This window comes from Petaurus breviceps, unplaced genomic scaffold (assembly GCF_028583685.1).
Source record: "Petaurus breviceps papuanus isolate PSGF00001 unplaced genomic scaffold, PetGlider_PUasm1.0 98, whole genome shotgun sequence".
Taxonomy (NCBI): domain Eukaryota; kingdom Metazoa; phylum Chordata; class Mammalia; order Diprotodontia; family Petauridae; genus Petaurus; species Petaurus breviceps.
Genome location: NW_027187460.1, coordinates 5,160,522 through 5,187,154, shown reverse-complemented (window position 1 = coordinate 5,187,154; position 26,633 = coordinate 5,160,522). Strand labels below are relative to the sequence as shown.

At 37.4% G+C, this 26,633-nt stretch overlaps 1 protein-coding gene across 2 annotated transcripts in view; it reads left to right on the top strand.

Annotated features, from left to right (window-relative positions):
• Positions 1–26,633, top strand: part of DENND3 (DENN domain containing 3) — a 118,364-nt gene that overhangs the window by 47,837 nt on the left and 43,894 nt on the right. For both annotated transcript variants that reach the window (XM_069081362.1, XM_069081361.1), the window contains exons 9-13: positions 5,076–5,231; positions 8,036–8,132; positions 10,400–10,503; positions 23,399–23,601; positions 24,955–25,476. In XM_069081362.1, the coding sequence (XP_068937463.1) occupies positions 5,076–5,231; positions 8,036–8,132; positions 10,400–10,503; positions 23,399–23,601; positions 24,955–25,476 (1,082 nt within the window). The remainder of the gene's footprint in view (positions 1–5,075; positions 5,232–8,035; positions 8,133–10,399; positions 10,504–23,398; positions 23,602–24,954; positions 25,477–26,633) is intronic.

The window sequence follows — 26,633 nt, the reverse complement described above, 5'->3', positions numbered from 1 at the left end:
GGGGACAGGAAGAGGAGGAGAGTTTATTAGAAAAGATCTAGACTAGTATTATTAACATTTCTAGGAGGACCCTTTGCTGTGTACTGCCCCATTCCCTTTTCCTGTTTTATTATGAATTAAGTTTCACTTTCTAAATTCTATGTACTCGGGTTTAAATATTACTGTCTATAATATCACCATTTAAAAATATTGATTCAGGAGCTCTTTCCTATAGTTTTATCCAATTTGAAGGGTTCCATTTTAATTTTTTTTAAACCCAATGCTATTTCTGAATTATCTTGCTAACTGATTTTTTTTTTAATCTGGGCCCTTGAAATCTTTTGTCATCACTAGCCTACACTAACCAGATGTGAGTAGGATAGAGTCTATGATGTCATCACAGGTTCCCTGTGTGGAGAATATTCAAAAGCTAATTCCTTTTTCTGTGGCCAATTTGTCAGATGTTATGATAAATAATGCAAGCAGTCACTAAAAGCACAATGAAGTATATACCCATCACCATCAATCATGGGAATTGGTGGTGAAAGCATAATCTATGTACTATCCAGTATACATAATGCATCCTAGATGTTTGAGAAACATTATCTGACATTAGCAGTGACACAGAATGGATCCCTGTCAGCAGTAAAATTCCAAAATGGAAGCTGAGGACAGCTTTTCACCTCCCAAAAACTCACTGTTGCCATATAGAAAGAATTGCCAATGAGAAATATCAGTTGACTGTCTGATACTGCAGAAGCCAGGGGGTGTGATGGAAAGTCTCATTGAACTAGAACTTGGGGACCTTGTATTCTATTTCTGGACCTACTATTAATACATGGTATGATGTTAAGTATATCTTGTATCTTTTTATGTTTATCTTTGAAAAGCAAAAGTAATCCTTGCCCTGCTTAACTCATGTGGTTGTTTTGAAAAGGGAGATAGTGGATATGAAAATTAAAGATTAGTAACGAAATGCACTTATGTCCTTTATAATATATGTACCTTCCATTTTATGTTCCTTCCTGTATATCATCTGGCAGATACTAAATATCTGTTATATATTCTTATACATAATGTGATGTTACATGTCAGCAAGTCAGTAAACCTTTTATGTTCTAAGAACTGTACTTAGTGCTGGGGATACAAAAAGCAGCAAAAGGCAGTCCCTGCCCTCAAGAAGCTACAATCTAATGGGAGAGACCACATGCAAACAAATCTATACAAACTATATATATATGAAATAGTTAAGAGAGAGAAGGGACTGGAGTTAAGAGAAGTTGGGGAAAGCTTCCTATAGAAGATGGGGTTGTGTATGTATACTATTATGACATATAATAAGATTAGCTAATATTATTTGGTTCAGACCTGTGATTTCATTGCTATAAGGAATTCCCCATGAGTACATTCCTTTTACCAGTGCATATGGACAATTTTTCTGTAGTTTTTAGCCTTAAGAATTCCCAGTGGAACTATAAGGTTAATTGTTTTGTCCAGGGTCCCATTGTCTGTGTGTGTCAGAGGCAAATCTTGGAAAAAGACCTTCTTGACTCTTAGTCCAACTCTCTACACTTATACCACCACACTGCTTTTCTTCTGATTCTTATTATTATCATTAATTATTAACTTCATTCATCTAATCTTTCATTTTGATGGTCCTCAGAAATAGTCCTGGGACAAGTCACTACCATTCTTTTATGTCTAGTGTTTGGTGATTCCATAGGTAAACAAAATGATTGATTTTTGTAATAGGATGAAAGTAGTAGCCTCAAGGCTAACTTCTATAACTCACTAAAAGCCTTTTCAGGAAAATTCTAGTATCATATAGGACAACTTGAATGAGAAGTACTTTCTCTTCTCACTTGGTTTTTATTACCGCCATTAGCTCTCAGTGCTTTGAAATATTTCTATTCCACATCATTCGCATATTGTAAGTTTAGAACATTGAAGATGTTCAAAACATCTTTCAAGAAAATGTTAAATGTTTGTGGATCATAATTATGCTTGAGCAATTATAGGTGAAAAATTTTATCTTTGATAATGTACTGGTTAAAGTACAATTTTTTTTGTTAAATTCTCAAGGAGATTTTGAGGTTTGTATTTGTAGTTCAATGATTTGTTATCTGTTAGATTATGAAGAAACAAGCACTTCTGTTGTATAATTCTGGTCACTTGATTATGTCTTTCTAAATGTTTTTACAAGTGCTCAAGTTTTCCACCAAATTTAATTTTTATTATTTTTCCAATTAATAAGCATTTATTTCTCTTTCTCCCACACTGAACAGCTTTTTTAAAATACAAATGAAACTCTCATGACAAGCATGCCTATCAGACACATTTCTAGATTGCTCACATCTAAAAATCTATATCTCATTCTGCGTTTTAAGACCGTCACCGCACTGGTGGGGGGGAGGGGGGAATTCATCTTTGAACCATCATGGTTTGCAGTTTTATTGATCAGAATTGTAAAATCCTTAAAGTTGCTTGTCTTCATAATTTTTCTATTATTGTAGAAATTGTTATACTAATTCTGCTCACTTCACTCTGCATCAGTTCATGTGAGTCTTCCCAGTTTCCTCCAAAACAGTCCATTTTGTCATTTTTTATGGGGCAGTGATATTCCATTGTATTCATATGTCATGATTTGTTTAGTCATTCCTAAATAGGTTGGTACCCCTTTAATTTCCAGTTTGGGGCTACTATGAAAAGAGTTACTATAAATATTTTTGCATATATGGATCTTTTGTCTCTTTTTAAAAATCACTTTTGTGCATGTACTAGTAGTGCTATCACTGAGTCAAGGGTAATGCACAATTTAGTGACTTGGAGCATAATTCCAAAATTGCTTTCAGGAATGGCTATGACAATTCAAAGCTCTAACAGCAATGGATTATTATGCCTGTTTTCCTATTAACCTCTGCAACATTTACAATTTTCCTCTTTTATCATCTTTTTCTTTTTTTGCTTTTTGGAGGGGGGAGGGCAGGGCAATTAGGGTTAAGTGACTTGCCCAAGGTCACATGGCTAGTAAGTGTTAAGTGTCTGAGGCCGGATTTGAACTCAAGTCCTCCTGACTTCAGGGACGGTGCTCTATTCACTGCCAGCACCTAGCCACCCCTCTTTTATCATCTTTATTGAAGGGCATGAGGTAGTAAGGTGTGGTAGACCTTAGTGCACATTGGCAGGGGAGATAGTAGGGTCAAATGGTCTTCCATCTCACTGTAAGAATTACATTTGGTGCTTCCTTGCTCATCCAAGTGGTATGAGGATTATATCCATCTGGAGGAATGGACCCATAAATTGGATTAGAGTAGAGACTGTGGGTTCTTTCCCACAGGTGTGGAAAATGAAAAGTCAGCATCCAGTCAGGAGGGGAAAGGGAATGGGAGAATTGGCAAGAAGGTTAGGGGACTGAGCAGGGGAAAGGCTTTTCATGGTTCCTGATCCTATAGATTTCTCCAGATACAAAATGGGCTGGGATAGCTCTTTTTTTTTCTCATGTGCTTTGAGAATATGTATTAGTCCTGTTCCTCCTCCTCATCATCATCATCAATAACATCATTATAGCCAGTATCCAAAGCTAACCTTTTTGGTCAATGAAAGAGCATTTAGCTTAGTTAAATTAATTTTTCAGGGGTACTTTCTTTGCTTTGACTTAATTAAGTTGTTGAATCATCATCATAGAATTTCAGAACTGGAAGAAACTTTAAAGGCTGCTTAAATCTAACCTCATTTTGTAAATGAAGATTCTATAATAAGCAACCCACATTGTAAGAGTAAATTTGTTCTTTTTTGAAAGAGAAAGTACTTCTTTAGTGATTCCCCCTCTCTATCAAGACCTTGAATGATCCTCAGATATACCAAAATAGCCAATTTACATCTAGGAGGGAAAAATATGCTCCTAGAGAAGGCCACATTGCCATTATTAGATTATAAACTCTTTTGAGGGCAGGAAGTCTGTGTCCCAAGAAATAAGTGTTATTCATAATAGGAATTTAATACGTTTCTAAAATGGTTAAACAAGGTCAACACTGTCAATAAAAATGTTTCTTTACTACTTTAAGAATTCGGAAATGTTGAGTATGGGAACTCCTTCCATTGATTGAAGCCCCAGGATAATGCAGTAGATGGACTTTTGAGACTTGCTATGGCCAAAAAATGTATCACCTTGCAGCAAACTTGCTGATGAGCCTCTCTAAATTTAGGCTGGGAAGTAGAGATGCACCCCCAGGACCTTGCTTACTACCTTTACACTTTGTTTGGACCCATCAGAATGAATGCTCCACTGCCTTCCCCTTTGAGAACCAAGAGCCATCTCCATGCCATTCTGATTTATCTGCATTTAATAAAGAGTTTAATAGTTATCTGACTTTAATAGAGAGAATGTTACTATCAAATGTAATGCTAATTATTATTAAAATGTAATGTTCTCCAACTGTGAATGCTTTAGCTATTCTCAGCAATACAATGATCTAAGACAATCACATTGGACTCATGATGAAAAATGCTACCCACCTCTAGAGGGAGAGATGTTGGCATCTGAAAACAGACTGAAGCATACTATTTTCTTCCTTCCTTCCTTCCTTCCTTCCTTCCTTCCTTCCTTCCTTCCTTCCTTCCTTCCTTCCTCCCTTCCTTCCTTCCTTCCTTCCTTCCTCCCTTCCTCCCTTCCTCCCTTCCTCCCTTCCTTCCTTCCTTCTTTCCTTCCTTCCTTCCTTTCTTCTTTCCTTCCTTCCCTCCTTTCTTCCTTCCTTCCTTCCTCCCTTCCTCCCTTCCTCCCATTCTTCCCTCCTTCCTTCCCTCCTTCCTCCCTTCCTCCCTTCCTCCCATTCTTCCTTCCTTCCTTCCTCCCTTCCTCCATCCTGTCTTCCACAAAATTACTGACATGGAAATGTTTTACATGACTGCACATACATAACTTATGTAAGATAGCTTACCATCTCAGGGAGAGGAGGGGAGGGAGGGAGGGATAGAATTTGGAACTCAAAACTTTAAGAAAAAAAATAATTTAAAAATTGTTTTTATGTATAATTGGGGGAAAATGAAATACTATTTTTTAAATGTAATGTTCTTCACAAAAATCTTTTTTCTTCTAGGGTAGGAAACCTTAAGTTGCACTATGATCTAGAACTCTCCCATCTAATGCCAAGCACAGATTTAAGCGAGGTCCAGGCACGTAGAAGGGCATGGCAACAAAAACGGAATTCTGAAATGCAGGAAATTACTTTACAACTAATTGTTAACATCTTCAGGTATGCACTTGTAATCGTGTTCTTTTCAAAAACCTTGCCAGTACATGATAATGAGAGACCATGGTTAAATTAAAGCCATCAGCTGTCAGGAAAGTTCACTTTAGTTATGAATTCCATATTTCTCTTTTGTCAGATCTTTTGAGTATGAATGTTAAGTGTTAGAAAAAATTAGGGGGCATTTTACCCTCTTCTCACTGTGTGTACTGATGTGATGCTTCTTGAATTCTTAAAAAGATCTATGATTTTTTTTCATCAGTGTGGGTATTCTCTTTACTAGGGCAGAAAAACCCACCATGTCTTAGTAGATGGGAGTTCACAGTTCATTGCTGGAGCTGTACTTTTGAAGCTTTTTCAGTTTGGTGTAGAAACTGTTAGAATTTGTGCTTCATGGACACTGTCTTCAAGAATTTGCTGTCGGGTGGCTTTCCTGGTTCCCGGGAGGCATTGGAGGAGGATTGTAATGAAGGGAAGAGGTACTAACAAGTCAGTTATTGGTCTAATTAGTAATTTGCTGTCAGCAGGTGAAGAAGCAAAAAGTACACGTGATTCTAAAAACTGGATAAGCCGACCCTGAAAATCTGAGTCACCTGGAGTGGCTTCCTTGTCGCAAATATTTCTTGCATCTCTTTTCTTTGATGATTATCATTATCAAGAATATGAGTTTCCATTAGGTATCCGGTACTAAAGTAGATTTAGTAAAGTAGAGTAAAATACTAAAATAAATAACATTCATTTTGAGATGACCAGTCAATGCATGGATCATTGCTGGACCAATACAAAGATCCAGCAACTGTTCTTTCCGATGTCCAGTTTATACCCTATAAAGAAAAGCATACTTAAATACTTGACAAAATGATGCAATCTAAATGCTGATTGGAAATATTTTTTCAATTAAATTGATCTTTGCCAGAGAATTTAGGGTCTTTTGTTTTTCCAACTCTGTTCTTCCTTTTCTTTTCCAGCACTTCCCTTTCTCATTCTTTATCGCTTTCTCATCCACCAGAGTCCTCTAGCAAAGAAAAACAGGCTCTTTGATGTACTCTGCCCCAATAGCTCCTGCTGTCACTTTGTGTCCTGTTCCATGAGGGATCTGTCACTTCTCTGGATACCATTGTAGAGGTTTCTTACTTCAAAATACCCAAAATGGTTATTATCATGTAACTTCTGCTAACCTTTGCTTGCTATGCATTATTTGTATTCGCATCACTGAGTGCAGTGCTGGCCACATAATGGATTCATAATAGATGCTAGCTGATTGACTGAATATGCACTTATTTCTTTGAACCAAATAATGATTCATATTATGAAAAAAAAACCTGACTGTTCATCTTTGACAATTCATGCTGCTTCTGATTCCCAAATGTACATACAGTTCAGGTTTTCATCCATTTTTCATGTTTTTTTGGTTGTTCTCTGAAGGAGCATTTATTTTACAAATTAAGTCCATACAAAAAAGTAGAGAAATTAGATGAGAGAAGCCTTTTTTTTTAGTGTATTTTCCTGCATAAGTGATCATCATGTAGAACTTTGTAGATCAGAAATTGTTTATTACAGAATTTCTGTGAGGGAAATTGTACACATATTATCACCTTTTGCAGATGAGAAAACTTGACTCACAGTCACGTGACTAAGTGAGTGGTCAAGCCAGGACTGGAATCCAGGTCTTAGTGACTCCAATTCCAGGATCCTTTCCACTTTATTATACTACTCTAACTTCTCTCAGTATATCTACATATGTGTGTGAGGAAGGACTTAATTTTCAGGGAGCTGAGAAAGCCAGAATGAAATGAGGAAATTTATTTGACTAGTATAATTTCATATTTGGAATCTTTAAAAATAAGGGAAAAACATTTAAAATGTTGAGATTGTTAAAAACGGAGCTTTGTTTCAGTCATATCATAGTACCAAAGAAAACAGAGAAATCTCCTGAGAGGAAAAAACCCTAAAACCCTGAAGATAACCAAAAGCCCTATTATTTGATGGAGATCAAATGAGATAACATATGTTCATGCTTTGTAGACCTCAAGGTACTACGTAAATACTAGCTATTATTAATATAAATTAGATACTTTCCTTAATTCACAAAAAGCCAAAATCATGCATACATGTTTCCTCTGTCTGAAAAAGACTATAGATTAGATGTATACTCTAGTGATGTCAAACTCAAATAGAAATTGATCTGTGGCCCAATGTTGACTGAGAAAACCACAAATTAACATTATCGATGTTGTATTGTGTTTTTCTGTATTTTTGTTAAATATTTCCCAATGACATTTTAATCTGGTTTAGAAGGTACTGGGGGGAGTCTTGAAGCTTCTTTGGAGGCTGAGAGTTAGACACCTCTGGTATAGTGTATGATGTATGATGTATGATATATATATATATATATATGGAGAGAGATACATATACATGTATGTGTGTGCATATACACACACACACACACACACACATGAAAGACTGTTGGTCCTGCCTTCTTAAAATGTACTGATGTATTGAATAAATAAGTACTCATTGATTTCCTAACTCCTGAGAGTGGTAACCAAGAAAAGGAAAGGGTAATCCTTACCCTACAGGAGTTTATGACCTAATTGTTTTATAAGAAAGTAATTTTGTATGCATGAAGCAATTAGAAAACAGCAAGTAACCAATGTCATCTAAACCATGTCACTGGGAAATAGGGCTAGACTTTCTGAAGAAGATGTTTGCAAAGTATATATTTTTCAGTAGTTGTTCTGCTGTTACTATGTGAAAGTTTCATATATTTTAAGATGTTTCATTACTTATAATGTACTTTCTCTTATTAGAGATGTAAAAAACCATCTTAATTATGAGCATAGAGTGTTCAATAGTGAAGAATTTGTCAAAACAAGAGCACAAGGGGATCAACCATTTTATAAAAAGGTAAAATATTTTAATTTATATAGCATCTGTAAATATTTATATCACATGTAAAATTGACTAAAATAATTTTATTGATATTCTTAGACATTGCAGTTATTTATTTTTGTAGTTTAAAAATATTATTGTTTCCATCCTATAAAGGATGTCCCAAAAGTTTTCATGCAGGTGGAGCTTAATTAAAGCTTAAACATATTAAAGCTTGAACTGTAATAAGATGTTTGGAACATCCAGTATTTATACAGAGGATCCAATACTTTGATAAGACAACATGAATACATTATTATGTCTGTGTAATGTAAATGAGTTTTTGTTTTGAAGTTCAGGAAGTCAGGACAGGACTAGGAGGGCGATGAAGGCAGGCCCTCCATAACATGGAAGCTCCAGGAAGAACTCACCAGTGAGACTAGTGGGGCAGGAATATGCCAAGCTGAGAAGGCTATACCAAGGGCTACTGTGAGGTGCAAATAATATTTATTAAGTTCTTGGAAAACCTTTAAAGTTCTATGTTAACATCAGCTATTGTTACTTTATCTTGAAATAATTTACTACCTATAAAAATTCTTATGTTCATCCCGTATACTTTGGATGGTATTAGTTGTTGATCAAGAAAACTCAGCAGATCACTAGATTGAATTATCTTTAAAAGTGAATTCAGCTTCTTGAGCATGTTTCTATTTTCATAAAATTAAAGATTTTATGTTTATAAATGCCTGCCTGTACTGTTATTTTAGCACAAAAGTATCTTGAAAGTAAGGGAAAGATCCTTCATATGCTTAACAGGATGTCACAGGCTCATAAGAAAACACATCAATATCTTTATTAGCTTCACCAACATAATTTGTGTGTGTGTAACCTTTTATTCTGAATAACTTTGGAAATAGGCTAAAATATTAGACTTAAAATAGAGTACCTGGGAGGTCCAGATGTTTGAATCTTCTGTATGACTTTGGTACCAAGGATTAGTTTGGGTGTTCAAGTATAGATTTTCTACAAGGAATGAATGAATGGGGAAAAATTTAAGTGGTCACTTTGGGTCAAACACAGTACTAAGCACTGATTATGGAAATAGGAAAAGCTAGAGAATCCCTGCTCTCATAAAGATTGTTTATAAATCAGTTTAGCTGGATGGGCATATGGAAAGGCCCAAAAGTCTTCAGCCTTAAGTGTTCGGTCAAATGGCAAGGTGCAGACATTCTTAAGCTACTAAAGTAGTTAAGATGACAAATGCTTGGGGACTGTGGGACAGAAAGACCAGAAAGATGATAAGGATGTCTCAGGTGTATTCTGGGATAGCCCAAAAGGACAATGGGGGGAGGAAAGTAAGGAGATAGAGCCCCATCCTCCAGTGGTAGTGGAGGCCCTTGCCACTACCTGACCATCTCGGATTGGTTATCAGATAGTCCAGGGCCACCTCTGATAGTGGGAAGGCTGTGCAAGGTACCGAACTCATTGAGGAAGGGGAGAGAATGACCTAGAAGTCACTACATTATAGAAGCAAAGATCTGGTTGGGTATTCTAGTCAGATTATGTGCACTTCAATAGAATTTATTGAGAGCAGCAAGAGAGCAAACACTGTGCTAACTCCTGGCCCTGTGTGGTGGTGTCTGAGAGGAGTGGGCTTAATGGATAGTGCCAGAAAATGGAAAGAAGTATAAGAGAAAGAGATAGAGGTGAAAGAGAGCTTGCTGATTGTAGAATGGGACTTCTAAAAGGAAGAAGACAATTCAAACCAGAGAGTTGTAGTGCTCAGCTGAATGGGGATAAGAATTTGGAGAAAGAGGTGGCAAGGGGAAGAAGTTTTCGCTTAGTAGATTTAGGGATTACCACAATAGGGGGATGGAATTTGCTAGTCGTGGGCTGGGGAAGGGCTCTGCTGATGGTGTCTCTCAGGTGGGATCCCTTCAGTTGACTGTAAGGGGAGAGGAGAGGGCCACGCCAAGGCTCTTGAAAACCAAGGTGATCCTGCATTGAAGGAGATCTCTATAATATCCATCTCCCAGATTAAGTCCTCTCATTTGATTATCCCCTCTCAGGGAAGATTTTCCCTTCCACACCTTTGCCCCTATTAATTCTTAGTTTCACTTAAGTCATTTGAATCAAAACTTGAATAGTCACCTCTACTTCTTGTTGTCTAGATGTAGTATTCCATTAATTAGCAAATTCTTATTAAATGACTGTGTGCTAGGAGGAACTGTGGATTATGGAGAAGGAAGCTTGGTACACTTGAATTTGCTTAGTTGTAATTGAAGTTTTCTTGTGCATTTCAGGTATTAGAGACCTACATATTTCATTCTTTTCTTAAAGCTCGTCTTAACAGAAGGATGGATGCATTTGCTCAAATGGAACTTAGCACTGAATCTGAAGAAGAAAGGTACATATTTCCTCCTCCCTTAGTGGCTTACTCTAGGCTAGATTTGGGGTTCAGAATTTGTCACTTATTGTGAAAGTAAATTGGAAAAAAACCTTTATTTTGGCTAAAAAAAATTTTATACTTCACAGTATATTTCAAAAACTGTTGTTCTTATTTGAAATCCAATATCAGATAGTCAGTAGCTACTTCAAATTTATCTTAGGATAACTCATTTCTTAAGGGAATATTAAGTAATTAGATACTTGTTATAATTAATTCTCTTCAAGGATAATTGTCCAAATCAGATCCACAAAGCTAAGAAAATGGTAAGATAAGCAATTACTTCAGCCCTTCAAGGATTTGTTACTTCACTGATGTGGGTATTCCCTCCGCTAGCCCACATCTCAGCCCTTTTGTAATTTAGCAAATGCCCTTCAAGAATTGCTGTGGCAGAAAAATGCATCTCCCTGTTACCAGCTGGGATGATGAGTCTTTCTGAGTTTAATTGGTCTGATCCTCAACAATAGACAGCTGTTTGATCATCAGAATCACAGGGACTATACTTAAGGCCTTTCTAGTTTGTAGGATAGACCTTCTAGAGCTTGTGTTTTCCTGGCCTAGCCTTTCAGAGCTAATGACCACCCCAGTACAATGATGAGGGATTCTGTATTACTTTAGTGGATGAGGATTAATTATTACAATAAAACTTATATATCTCTCACATTTGAAAGTTACAATTAGGTGATACAATAAAATGGTCAGTAACTACTTCAAACTTGTCTCGGGATAATACCATTTTTTTTCTTTTAAATTTATTTATTTTAGGTTTACAACATTCAGTTCCACAAGTTTTTGAGTTCTAAATTTTCTCTCCTTCTCCCTCCTCCCCTGTCCCCCCAAAGATGGCATGTAATCCAATATAGGTTCTACATATACCTTCAGATAATTCCTTTTATAATCCTGAATTATTTTTTATTATTATTGCTTAAAACTATAATAAGAGTCCTCCATTAAAGTCCTATTTCTTGTGTCTTATGGTGGTTTGAGAGTGATTCCTGCTTCTTAGACCAAGAGTATATCCCTATAGAATAATAATTTTGCATCTAGCAGTGATCTGGTATTCAAGGACCAGCCCAAGTTAAGAGATGCTCATGACCAGATGACTGGCCAACAGGTGTTGGTTTGGTCATTTATAATTAAGAAGTAAGAAATGGAGAGGTTGCCATTGGTATGTAGGGAGAGAGTATATACAACAATGAAATCATGGATACTTGATGTATTGAAGTAAGTGCTACAACTACTAATTATTTTGATTATGATGAATAGTAATATAACTTTACTTTGGGGTCATACTTTATAATTTTAAAAGTAATTTTATATTCATTATTACTTTCAAAAGGAGTTGGTAAAGTTGTTTTTATTGTACATCAAAAGGAAACCAAAAAAGATTATTTCATTGAACTGATCAACTCATACAGTAGAACTGATGACAAGTATTTACAAGAAGACCACTATGAAATTAATTTCAGTTTATGCATCAATCAATGTTGCTAAGGATGAAGAGATAGAGAAATTCTACAAAAACTCTTAGGACATTCCAAATTAAAGCAAAGTATACTGTGGTACTCAGTGACTTCCATGCAAAAGTGAGTAAAGGTGAGGATGATAAGAAATATATAGGAAAACATGGTTCAGAGAAAGCCAAAGAGAGACCAAAGACTCGTAGACCACTCATAGATAGAGTGCTAGGCCTAGAATCAGGAAGACTCATCTTCATGAGGCCTAATCTGGCCTCAGACACTAGCAAGTCACTTAACCCTGTTTGCCTAAGTTTCCTCATCTTCAAAATTAGCTGGAGAAGAAAATAACAAACCACTCCAGTATCTTTGCCAAGAAAACCCCATATGGGGTCACAAAGAGTCAGACACAACTGTAATTACTGAACAAAAATAATAAAAAGTATAATCCTGATGCTTTTGTGTCAATTTTTTTTGAGAAAAGAATTGATAGGTGCTATACAAGGCAAGCATCAAATAACACTAAAAAAAACATAAAAAGATTGCATTTTACCCAGACAAAAAAAGATTTGTTATTGATTCAGTGTTATCTCTAAATCACTTGTCTTTGATAAGTCAGACCACTGACTTATCAGGGAAAAGATCAGAAAAAAAGAATGATAATGAGAAAAATAAATGCTGAACAATTAAAACAACTCAATCTTGAACTACATAAACAAGTACCAGCAATCAGAAATGGGAATGGACTTAAGTAATGGTATCAGCACTGCATGGGCAGCTAGGTGGTGCAGTGGATAGCTTGGAATCAGGAAGACCCATCTTGATGACTTCAGATCTGGCCTTAGGCATGAATGACCCTGGGCAAGTCACTTAATTCTGTTTGCCTTAATTCTTCATCTGTAATGGGCTAGAGAAGGAAATGGCAAACCACTCCATTATCTTTGCCAAGAAAACCCCAAATGGGGTTATGGAGAGTCAGGTATGACTGAAATGACTCAACAGCAACAACAACAACATCGACATTGATTACATAATTTTATATAGCTGTTGATCTGCTGCAAATATGTTACAAAGAAAACTAACAAAACCCTGAAAGCAACTTATTCAGCAAACAGGGACTTACTTGCCAAGTAGAGAGAGATGGAAGCCGATGGCAACACTTGTTTGTAATGTAAACATGTTTGTATACTCTTGTAAAGAAAAGTGCTAGATGACTGAGTGGCAGCATCTGATGAAGGAGAGAAAAGCAGTGGAGCCTAAAACCAGTTTGGGGAAAGCTTGGTAAGAGAGCCAACTGAACCAAGTCATACCAAAGGCATTTAAGGAGGAAAATGGAAAAGATCTGTAAAGATTATGGTGACAAACTTTTCACCATCCAGGGCAGTGGTACTACTATACTTGACCGTCTAATATCATAGTCTCATATACGCTGATTGGTGAGTATAAGTGGTGATGAAGAAGGGGAAAGCAGCTGGACCAAATATACAGAAATGAGATCCATACTGGAGGGAGACACAAGAGTGAAAGTCCTGAGGGCCCATATGGGAAGTAGCCAAAGGACAGGAAGATACTATAAGTGTAGAAAAAAAAATCTTTAACCTTATTAATACCAAAAAATCACAACTACCAACCTATATGCCTACTCTACCAACTCTACAAAATCTTTATATGAGCCATCTATGTACAAATCAAATTCTCATGTCATCTATTTGGTAAACTCCAGTGGTTCCATATTACTTCCAGGTTCAAATATAAAATCATGTGTTTGGAGACAAACCTCCACATTCCTCAGAATAGCTCTGGGCAAACAGGCAACCTCTACCTGCCAGACCACCACACGCTTTAGTATAATCTCAGGGAAACACAGAAACACCCCACCAGCCTCAGTATATGCCAGATACCACCACTAGGACCCTAGCTCAGCACCAGGTAAGCTGCCAGACCCTGTGGTCTCAAGCAGTGACATCCACCCCCCCATCCTATCCCCTAAGCATAGCAGTAGACACAAGGGTCCCCTATAGCCCTCAGGGTAACATCAGTACTGCACCAGGTAAACAGCCAGAACCTGCAGCCTCTAGCACAAGAAGCCTGAGACAGTGTCTCAGAAGAGAGAAATCAAATTTAAAAGAAAGGGAAAAGGCCAAAAAAGATGAGCAAAAAAAGAATATGGGCATAGGAAGTTATTATGGTGACAGGGAAGATCAAGACACAAACTCAGAAGAAGACAATAGTGGGGACAGTAGGCAAACAATTGGGCAAAGCCACAAAGGAAAATGGGAAGTGGTCACAAGCCCAGAAAGAACTTGTGGAAGACCTCAAAAAAAGGATCTTAAAAATCATAGAAGTAGAAGAAAATTGGGGGGAAAATGAGAGAGACACAAAAGAATTATGAAAAAGAGTCAGTGGCTTGGAAAAAGAAAAAAGCTGCTTAAAAAATAGAATTGGGGGCAGCTAGGTGGTGCAATGAATAGAGCACTGACCCTGGAGTCAGGAGGACCTGAGTTCAAATCCAGCCTCAGACACTTAACACTTACTAGCCATGTGACCTTGGGCAAGTCACTTAACCCCATTGCCCTGCCTTCCCCCCTCTAAAAAGCAAGGGAAGAAAAAAGCAGAATTGGCCAAATGGAAAAGGAAGTAGAAACGCTAACTGTGAACAACTCTTTAAAAGTTAGAATTGGACAAGTGAAAGCTAATGACTCTATGAGACATCAAGAATTAATCAAGCAACTTCAAAAGAATGAAAAAATGGAAGAAAATGCAAAATACCTCATTGGAAAAACAACTGACCTGGAAAATAGATCCAGGAGAGACAATGTTAGAATCATTAGACTACCTGAAAGTCATAATAAAAGGGATAATGTGAACAGCATCTTTCAAGAAATTATCAAGGAAAACTGCCCTGATATCCTGGAACAAGAGAGCAAAATAGGCATCAAAAGTATGAGAATAGTTGAAGGTAATATAAATGTACATACATATATATACATACATATATGTCTATATAGGAGGGTATATGGGCATATGAATACATATGTGAGTGTGTGTATATATGTGTATAGATATACATAGAGGGCACAGGACCAATTGAATAGGAAGGGATGATACTTAAAAGGTGAAACTGAGAAGTGAGGAATATAATGAGAGGAGATGGGGAAAGACAGAATGGGGTAAATTATCTCATATAGAAGAGGTAAGGGAAAACTGTTACAATGGAGAGGAAGAACAGCAAGGCAAAAGGGAATGGGTCAACCTTACTCTCATTGAATTTGACTTAGGGAGGGAATAACATATACAGTAAATAGGGTATCTCACCCTATAAGAGAGTAGGGAGGGAAAGGATGAGAGGGGGAATGATGGAGGGAGGGCAGGTTGGAGGGGAGGGAAGTTAGAAGCACAACACACACTTGTAAAGGGACAGGGTCAAAGTAGAGAACAGAACAAGTGGGGGGATAGGCTGGAGGGAAATATGGTCTGTCCTTCACAATATATCCACTATGGAAATGTTCTGCATAGCTACACGAGTACAACCTATATTGAATTGCCTATCTTCCCAGTAAGGGTGGGTGACGAGGGAGGAAGGGAAAGAATCTGGAATTCAAAGTTTTAAAATCAAATGTTTAAAAAAATATACATGTATATGTATGTATGTATATATATATATATATATATTTTTTTTTACATGCAACTGGGAAATAAGATATATAGGCACTGTGGTATAGAGATCCATCTTGCCTTACTGGAAAGTTGGAGGGGGATGGAGGAGGATATAGGAGAGAGCAGATTGGGGAAGGGGGTATACAGTGGAATTGCTGTGTTGGGGTGGTGGGTAGGGAAAAGATGGGGAGAAAATTTGTAACTTGAAATCTTGTGGAAGTGAATGATGTAAACTAAAAATAAAAAATAAAATTTAATTTAAAAAAAAAGAATGGAGGGAAATACATAGTTAGCAATCATAACTGTGAATGTGAATGGGATGAACTCTCCCATAAAACAGAAGTGGATAGTAGAATGGATCAAAAACCAGAATCTACAATCAGTTGTTTACAAGAAACATGCTTGAAGCAGAAACACACACAGAGAAAAGATAAGGGGGTGGAGCAGAATCTATTATGCTTTAGCTGAAGTTAAAAAAAAAAACAAAATAAAATAGGGATAGCAATCCTGATCTCAGACAAAGCACAAGCAAAAATAGACCTAATTAAAAGAGATTAAGAAAGGAAACTACATTTTGCTAAAAGATATCATAGACAATGAAGTAACATCAATACTAAATATATGTGCACAAATTGGTGCTAAATATATGTGCACAAAGTGGTATAGCCTCCAAATTCTTTTTTTTTTTGCTTTTTGGGGGGCAGTTAGGGTTAAGTGACTTGCCTAAGGTCACACAGCTAGTTTTTGTGTTAAGTATTTGAGGCTGGATTTGAACTCAGGTCCTCCTGACTCCAGGACCGGTGCTCTATTCACTGCACTACCTAGCTTCCAAATTCTTAAAGGAGAAGTTAAATGAGTTGTAGGTTTATGACCAAACAAGAGAGAGCATTACAAAAAGCAAAATAGATAATTTTGGTTATATTAAATTAAGAAGCTTTTGCATAAGCAAAGCCTATATAACCAAGATTAGAAGGAAAGCAAAAGGCTGGGAAACAATCTTTACAGCAAGTATCTGATGAAGGCCTCATTTCTTAAATACATAAAGAACTGAGTCAAATTTATAACAATACAAACCATTCTCCAATTGATAAATGGTCAAAGGATATGAAAAGGCACATTTCAGATGTAGAAATCAAAGCTGTCTTTAGGCAAATGAAGAAATGCTCCAAATCATTTTTGGTTAGAGAAATGCAAATTAAAACAGTTCTGTGGTACCACCTCACACCTATCAGATTGGGTAATATGACCAAAAAGGAAAATGATAAATGTTGGAAAAGATGTAGGAAAATTGGAACACTAATGCACTGTTGGTTGAGTTGTGAACTGATCCAACCATTCTGGAGAGCTATTTGGAACTATGTCCAAAGGGCAACCAAACTGTGCATACCCTTTGATCCAGCAATACCACTACTAAGTCTATATCCCAAAGAGATCATTAAAAAAAAAACAGAAAAGAACTTAACATGTACAAAAATATTTATAGCAGCCCTTTTCATGGTAGCAAAATATTGGAAACTGAGGGGATGCCCATCAGTTGGGGAGTGACTGAACAAGCTATGTTATATAAATGTAATGGAATGTTATTGTGCGATAAGAAATGGTGAACAGGCAGATTTCAGAAAAATCCTGGAAAGACTCATTCAAACTGATGAAAAATGAAATGAACAGAACCAGGAAAACATTGTCCACAGTATCAGCAACATTGTGTGATGATCAACTATGAATGACTCAGCTCTTCCCAGCAACAGTATGATCCAAGAAGAGTATAAAGGATTCGTGAAGGAAAATGCTATCCACATCTAGATCAAGAGCTGATGGACTCTGAATGCAGATTGAAGCCAATTTTTTTTTCACTTAACTGTTCTTTTTCATGGTTTTTTTTCCTTTAGATCTGTTTCTTCTTTCACAAATGTGACTAATATGGACATGTTTTATATGATAGTACATGTATCACCTATGTCAAATTGTCTTCCATTTTAGGAAGAAGGAAGGGCAGAGAGGGAGAAAAATTTGGTATTCAAAATCTTGTAAAAAGGAATGTTAAAAATTATTTTGACGTGTAATTCGGAAAAAAATGAAGTACTATTTAAAAATCACTTGTTTGGATTTTGAAGCCCTTCATATCCTAGCTCCTTTCATGTCAGTCAGTCAACAAAGCATTTGTTAAGTTTTTACTACACTCTAGACACTGTGCTACACGCTAGGAATACAAGTACAAGCAGAAAGAAAGACAGTCCCTGCCCTTGTGTATATACTCTGCAATACAGTGACACAGGGTTCCTTGCTGTTCCTCAGACGTGATAACACCATCTCTAGATTCTGATCATTTTCATGGACTTTCCCTCCATGCTTGGAACACTCTTTCCTCATATCTGCTTCCTGGCTTCTCTGGCTAAGGGCTTTGCCAGTCACCAGTGAATCATAGCACCTTCACTCTGAGATGATCTCATTTATCCCATGTAGATAACTTTTCTGTGCGTTGTTGTTTGCGTGTTGTGTCCTCCGTTAGACCACAAGCTCCTTGAGAGCCCACAGGGATTATTTTTGACTTTTCTTTGTATTCACAGTACCTAGCACATAGCAGGTCCTTAATAAATACTTGTTGATTCGGGGCGGCCAGGTAGCGCAGCGAGTAAGAGCACCGGCTCCAGTGTCGGGATGACCTGGAGATCGAATCCGGGCTCAGACACTTAGCACCCACCCAGAAACACCTGGCCGTGTAACCTTGAGCAAGTTACTTAACCCCAATTGCTTAGGGGCAGCCAGGTGGCTCAGCGAGTAAGAGCACCGGCTCTAGGGTCACGATGACCTGGAGATTGAATCCTGGGCTCAGACACTCAGCACCACACCCAGAAATAACTGGCCGTGTAACCTTGAGCAAGTTACTTAACCCTGATTGCTTAAAAAAAAAAAAAAGAAATACTTGTTGATTTGATTTTTGCCTCAAAGAAGTAGAGAATATAAGATCCTGCTATTCTTATTTTTTTTTCTTATTTATGAAAGTAAAGGGTAATGCCATCTTAAAGGCCCCTTTCCCATAATATGTTTATATATCAAAGGCATCCAGGATTCCTTGAAAGACATAATAATAGATATAACCCTTTTCAACAGCCCTTTGCTCATAAACATCAAGAAAAGCATAAAACAGAGATAGATATGCTTGCTAAAGGTGTTCACCATTATGATAGAGGAGATCCAAGTCAAAAAAAGTTATTCTGGATGCTTTTGGATTACTGTGTTGGTTGTAACATCATACAGAACATTGCAGAGTCTCCTGGAAAAAATTTCTAACTACTCAGAGTTTTATGTGACTATCCAGAGAAGAAGTGTGTGAAGAATGGCTAGTGTTGAGATTATAACATGCATTTGGATGGACAGCTATAGAACTTGTCCATCAGTTTGTATGTCTGGGACAGAGAGTACAGATGGACATCAAGCTGTGCCTGGAGTTGAACAGGAGGAAGAGAGTGGGCTAGATTGTCTTCTGGAAATTTCAGGGCCCCTCTAGTAACCACAAGCTTCCTGTGAACACATGGGCCCATTTTTTTTATATATCAACAACATTATTCCTATGTGGGATTTATTCTAGTATTCCTATATGGCAGCAAGATATGAAATAGAACAGACTCAAATTGAAAAATGAATCTCATTTGTTGTTGCATATGCAATCCTTTTTCTTTTTTGTGTATGAGAAGTTATTATTTGTCAAATTCAAAATAGCAAAATATTAAGATTTAGAAGATTAATCTCCCACAGAAGACAGCAGACTGGTGCATTATGTGTGTGAGCTGTCTAGTACCCGTGAGAAACGTAGAGGAACTGGAGTAAAATATGTCATCCAAGAAATATAGGATGGGGAGGAAAAAGGAGCAGGCTCTTAGTAGGCATCTCCCATATACCGGGCATTGTTCTAAGTGCTTTACAAAAGCTATCTCATTTGATGCTTATTAAAAAAAAAAAAAAAGGCGGAAGAGAAGATGGTACTCTGTCTGGCTAGGGATAACAGCTGAGGTGCTCCTCTGGTGCTCTGTCAATGGGAGAGGGAAACCAGGAAGGTCGTAGCACAAAGGGTAAACTTCCTGTTGTGAATTTCGAGAAACACTTGGATAAGAATTACATAGAATGGGCAAGCATATAGAGATTGTGGGCTAAATCAGTGGAATGTACTCCCAAATCTATGAGATCCTAGATCCATTTTGAGCATCCCTTCTGATCCTTACAACCATCCTTTGAGATGGGCTGGGCAGATGGCATTCTGTTTTATAGATGTGAAAACTGAGGATTAGAGAGATGAAGCAGTATGGGTAGTGTCATACATCTGGTACACAGCAGGCCCAGGATTTGAGTCGAGGTCTTCTGATTCCTAGCACTATATTAATTTGGTTGCACTCTGTGAGTCAAATATTGTCTCTCATATATGTAGTAAAATATGCATACCATCCATCTCTCGCTTTAATAGAAACGTTGCCCTTATACCCTGATACTACCATGTGTTTGCAATCTTGCCATTGTGGGTACTCCCTCCAACAGAGCAGACTGTAACTTGTACATACCATGTCTCTATCTTGTGGGACTTCCTCCACATCTTCCCCAAAATCCTCCATGGCAGGCCCACCTAAATCAGTAGGAAAATGCTTATTCTCTTGACATTTTATGAGCACCTGTGGAGTACACAGGCTCTCTGTCCATTGGTCCTCTCTCAGTTGTGTTCTTTCTTCTTGTTTTACCAGTCATATATTTCTCTTTATACTTCTTGTCCTGCATAATTCTTCATTTATCTGTCATACCTACCACGAACTCTCCAAACCCCGCTTAACTTCGTTTCTTCAGGAACTATAATATTCCATGATTTATTACCCAAGACATCACCAGAAGAATATTGGTGTTAAAAAGATTGGCTTTATGGGGTGACTAGGTGGCACAGTGAATTAGAGCACCAGCCCTGGAGTCAGGAGGACCTGAGTTCAAATCCAGCCTCAGACACTTAACACAAAAACTAGCTGTGTGACCTTGGGCAAGTCACTTAACCCCAATTGCCCTACCTTCCCCAACTAAAAAAAAAAAAAAAAAAAAAAAAAAGATTGGCTTTTGTTTCAGGGAGAATCTTGGGATCATTAAAGGAACTTTTTAATTTCCCAAAGGCCATTGCCTATTTTCTTCCTTCTGTTCAATCCGTGGCTCACATTGTTCATTTGCAATATCTGTTGAAGATATATATATACTGATGAGTGAGCTGTCCTAACTTTATATCACAATCAGGACAACAGGCGTTCTTCATCCACTTCGTCTTTCCTGTATGTATCACAGAATCACAGAATTTGAGAATTGGAAGCTTACCTCAGTAGCAGTCACACACAAAGGAATCCCTCCAGTGACATGTCAGACAAGTGGGGAAAGCAAGGAGAAGAGAAACCTTTATTAAATGCCTTCTATGTACCAGATATTGTGCTAAACGCCTTACAAATATTATCTCATTTGATTCTCACAGCCATAGGACGTAGGTCCTATTATTGTCCCTATTTCACAATTGAGCAAACTGAGACAGGTTAAATTACTTGCCCAGGGTCACACAATTAGGAGGTACCTGGGGTTGGACTTGAACTCAGATCTTCCAGACTCCCGACTAGCACTCTGTCAACTGTGCCACCTAGCTCCCCTTCAAGTGGCCACCTTATCTCTGCATGAAGCTCTCCCAGGAGAGGACCCTACCATTTCCCAGGGTAGTCCATTCTACTTGGGGCTGTTCTCATTATTATGTTTATGATGATATCAAGCCTAGGTTGATCAGTTCTATTCTCTGGGTCCAAATAGAACACTTCTAATCTCTTCTCCACTTGATAGCCTTTGAGATAATTGAAGACAGTTTGCCATGCCTCCCTTAAGTCTTGTCTTCTACTCAGTTATTTCATCCAGTCCTCATGTGTCATAGACTCAAGACTCTGGATGGTCCTGGTCACTCCTTGTCTGGGAAGCTTATCAATATCCTTCTTTTATTTTTTTTTTCTATTTGGAGAGCAGTTGGGGTTAAGTGACTTTCCCAAAGTCACACAGCTAGTAAGTGTGTCAAGTGTCTGAGGCCGAATTTGAACTCTGGTCCTCCTGACTGGTCCTCCTGACTCCAGGGCTAGTGGTCTATTCACTGTGCCACCTAGCCGCCCCCAATAGCCTTCTTAAACTCCCCAAACTGAATACAATAATCTAGATGAGGTCTGATGATGGCAAAGTACAGTGAGACTGTCACCTCCTTATTCCTGGGAACTATGACTCTCTTAACATAGCCCTAGATTGGATTAATTGGGGGGGGGGGGTTTGATTGAGACATTACACTGCCAACTCATTGAACTTTCAGTCCACTGAAACCTTCTGATATATTTCAGAACAATTGTATTCCCTCCTAACTCCCCTCCCCATCCCCAGATTTGTACTTGTAGATTTTTTTTTGTATCCAAATACAAAATTTTACCTTTATCTCTATATTTTTATTCTGTTCAATTCAGCCCAAAGTTTTCTAGCCTAAGGGGTCAAGTACTATTACTGGCCATTGACCTGTTTTTGTAAAGTCGGTGAACCAAGAATATTTTTTACATTTTTAAATATAATTAAACTTTATTTTAAAATGTAAAAGCTGTTCTTAGCTTGTGGGTGAAAGCAGGAGTTTGCTGACCCCTGCTCCAGCCTGTCAAGACACTTTTGTGTCTTGACCATCATCTACTGTTAGCTGTTCCTTCCAGATTTGTGTTATTGACAAATTTGATTAGACTGCTCTCTATGTCCTTACTTAAGTCACTGATAAACAGCATAAAGCTGATCCCTGGGGAACTCTGCTGCAGATCTCCTGCTATGTCGTCTTTGAACCATTAACAGCTGCTCTTTGAGTCTGGTCATCCACCCAATTCTGAGTCCATGTAATTGTATTGTCATCTAGTCTGCCTTTCCCCATTTTCTCCACAAGAATAATATGAAATACTTTATCAAAAGCTTTGCTGAAATCTAGGGAGACTGTAACCACAGTTCCCTTCATTTATTAGTTTAGCAATTCTATCAACAACAAAAAATTAGGATAGTCTAGCATAACTTGTACTTGGTGAAACCATGTTCTTTGAAATTATCAATTTTCTTTTCACAAACCATCTCTCTTAATAATCCTTTTTAGAATTTCCCCAGAACAAACACATAATCGTGCTTAAACTGTCAAACTGAGTGTTTGGTGAGAGTCTGCTGAAATGTTAAGCCCCAAATATCTTAAATTGGATTTGTTCAGAATATCGGTTTTTATTCTGGGGTCCATGAAATTGTTTTTTAAAAAATATTTTGATGACTCTTTTAATTCAATTAAATTAATTTCCTTAGCCATTCTATGTATTTTTATTTCATGCATTTAAAAACATTATTCTAAGAGAGGGTACATAGGCTTCACTTGACAGCCGTGGTGAAAAAAAAAAATTATGAAGAATCCATCATTTAGAGACTGCTCTGGAGCTAGAGATATCAGCCACTGCTAAGTTTCTGGATTTTCTTTTTGGATACAGGTTAAATTTTAGATGTTAGTTATAGTAGGTACTTAATAAATGGTCATTGATAAACTCTTTAATTGTATAGTATGTTTTTCCATTTCATTAACAGCTCTAATTTCTACTTCTCTGCTTGTGTCTGCCTTCATATTGGCCTCTGAGGAGTCATATTCTTCAGTATATTGCAACATCTATAGAATACGGTTACTTATGGTTTATTTGTCTTTTCAGAATGAGCGTCATGCTTGTAAGCCCAAGAAGACCAACAATTGAGAAAATGGCTTCTCGAAGATTTTCTCCTCAGCACATAGCTAACAGACGAATGGTAATGAGCATGCCAAATCTACAAGACATAACATTACCTGAATTACCCCCAAGGAATTCATCACTTCGGAAAATAGAAACTGTGAATAGTTATAAAGGCAATAATACAGGTGATAAAGTGATTTATCTGTGTCATTTCTTTCCCTAGACTTTGACAGAAGCTGCTAAAACTTTTTATAATGCAGAAATGCAATTCTAGACTTTTTAGATATATTTTTTTTTGGAATAGATACATATTTTTAAAATATCCTAACTGAATGACATGGTGTTTGCTTATGTGAAATAGCTGAATTTGTAAAAATAATTTAGTTTATAATGTCATCTTGAAGTATCCAAGGAGCCCCTGAAATATAAATTACAATAAAATACAAGTTGACAGTTTGACGCTTGACACATTTTGTTTCTCTCTGAGCTGCAGCAAATCATGTTCCACCATAGCACCAACTTGTTTGTAAACTGACCCAGGGGCCAACTCTAACCTGTCATTCTGTAAACATCAGCTTGTTTTAGAGCTTCTGAGGTCCTTCTAAATATAAAAAAGAGCTGGGACACTCACCCCTGTCTGGAACTGCTGTGGCAAGTTGAATCTGTTGGGCTAGTTTTTGGTGAAGGGAAGCCCCCATGGTGGGGATTGGAGAGATCAGAGTGCCTTCTCAAGCATTCTCACTGCATTCTCTCTATGGGAAGTAGTAGATGGAGAGTCCCAGTTCCATTTGAATCCTGGAGTATTTCATAAGTGGATGGGATGGGGCCCCTGGAGAGATCTGAAAACTGACTGACCTATATCCAGAACAATATGAGAAGGGTTTATATTGAAATTATTGGCCTGGGTAGAGAGTTGATAGTGATACAATAATATAAAAGGAAAATAGACAAGTGTCAATGAAATATAAAAAATATTTAGAACAGAAAGAAGGAAGTTCAGAAGGGACACAGATAAGCAGGACAGTTTTGTTAAAACTATTGTTTTCAATTTAATATATACTTAAGAAACTGTATGTGATAGATGTTCAGTTTCATATACATTCCCTTTTTTCTGCCCTTTGCATACTTGAAAGCCCATGTTTGATGTTTTTCAACTTCATAATAATAAAAAAAAGAAAAAAACATCTGAGTTAAAAAATCCAGTGCCTAACACAATATCAGACATAAAATAAGTGCTTAGTAAACACTGATTGATTGATCAAAACAGATTCTGAGTCACTTCATAGGAATAGTATGGGTTCAAGGAATATGTGCAGAGGTTGGTTTCATGGCCAATATATGGTAGATTATAGACTCACTACATTTTCAGGTTCTGCAGCATTTGGATTTTTTGCAACATGTAGACATAGTTCCCAGGGTATACAGATATTCCACCTAAAAGTTATGATGAGCAAATAATATTGACTTTGAGGGCATATGTTGATAACTTTCTTACTTTCAACCTTACTTATATTTTTTTTATTGTTGTTGGCTTTTAGTTCCAAAGCTGACCTCCAAATCAGTATACACATTCAAGATACCAGAAATACATTTTCCACTGGTGAGTCAGTGTGTTCATTCCTATTTTGCTGATTTTATCAACCTTCTGAGTAAGGCTATCAATTTCCCACCATCTGATAACTCTGTGCTGCTGGCAAGGTATTTATACCTTCGAGGACTCATTAATTTAATGCAAGGGAAGCTCCTGGGTGCGCTTTCAGATTTTCAGAGTCTATACAGAACGGACATAAGTATTTTTCCTGCTGATCTCGTAAATAGAATGGTGGAGTCAATGTCTTCTTCTGAGCGTTCCCAAGCTGAACGGCAGCCAGAGCTCAAAAGACTCATTAGTGAAATAATGGAAAAACCAAGAGAAGTCACCAAGGTAGATGACCACGTGAAAAACTTTGAGTTACCAAAGAAGCATATGCATCTGGATGATTTTGTGAAGAGAATCCAGGAATCAGGAATTGTGAAGGATATCAAAATTATCCACCGGCTGTTTGAGGCATTGACTATAGGTAAGAGGAATAATCTCAATGTAAACATCATATTGGTGGGATGATCCCTATTATACATCATTTAGAGGTTATTCAGTAATGTGTGTGCAGTCAGTCCTTGCTGTTGTTGGAATTGCCAGTGCTGTTGAGATTAAAGAGATAGGTTGTATCTACTTGCCTTGGTTCCTAAATTCCAGGGTTTAGGGAGTAATAGAGGGAGAATTATAAAGTGGGGTAGGGAAGGAATCATCCCTGGGTGGCCATTATGGTTCCCCAGAAGGTAACCACCATCTCATCAGGTGTAGTCAGAGCAGTTGTTTCATTAACATTTTCTATAGTATCGAGGTATTATATGAAAGGGAAATATTAAATAATGTCAATTTTATTTGTTTTCCAATTGATATAACCTTCTTAAAGGCAGGCTGGCATATGTGTGCACATATAGCATAACATGAACAGAAATATGTAACAAGTAATAATAATAGCTTGTATTTACAAAGAGCTTTTCAGTTCACAAAGTGCTTTCCTCACAACATGCTGGAACTATTTTATCATTATTATTATCATTATTATTTTGGATTAGGCTGCTGAGAAAGGAGTGGCACCATAAATTCTAATACTCTTCTCATTAGTTCTCCGCCAATATTAGCCTGGGCATGGTTGACTTCAGTTGAACACCTAATGCAAGATTAGGATCGTGTGTTAGAAGCTACATATGTGTCTTGAAAGATAGGAGGAGATGGGATAGGGTGGTGTAAGACGCAGCATAACTTAATAGGTATAACATTGGACTTGAAGTCAGGAGCTCCTGAATTCAAAACCTGCCTCAGAAACTCACTTGGGAAAGTCACTCAAATTTTCTGAGCCTCAGTTTCCTCATCTGTCAGTGAAGATATTAATAAGCCTCTACTTCACAAGATTATGGAGAGGATCAAAGGAGATAATATGTGTTAAATACTTTACAAATCTTGAGGTGCTATAGAAATTGAGCTATTAATCATTATTATAGGACAGCTGGGTGGCACAGTGGATAGAGTGCCAGGCCTGGAGTCAAGAAAACTCATGTTCCTGAGTTCAAATTTGACCTCAGATGCTTACTAGCTAGGTGACCCTGGGCAAGTCACTTCATTCTATTTGCCTTAGTTCCTGGAGCTGGAGAAGGAAATGGCAAACCACTC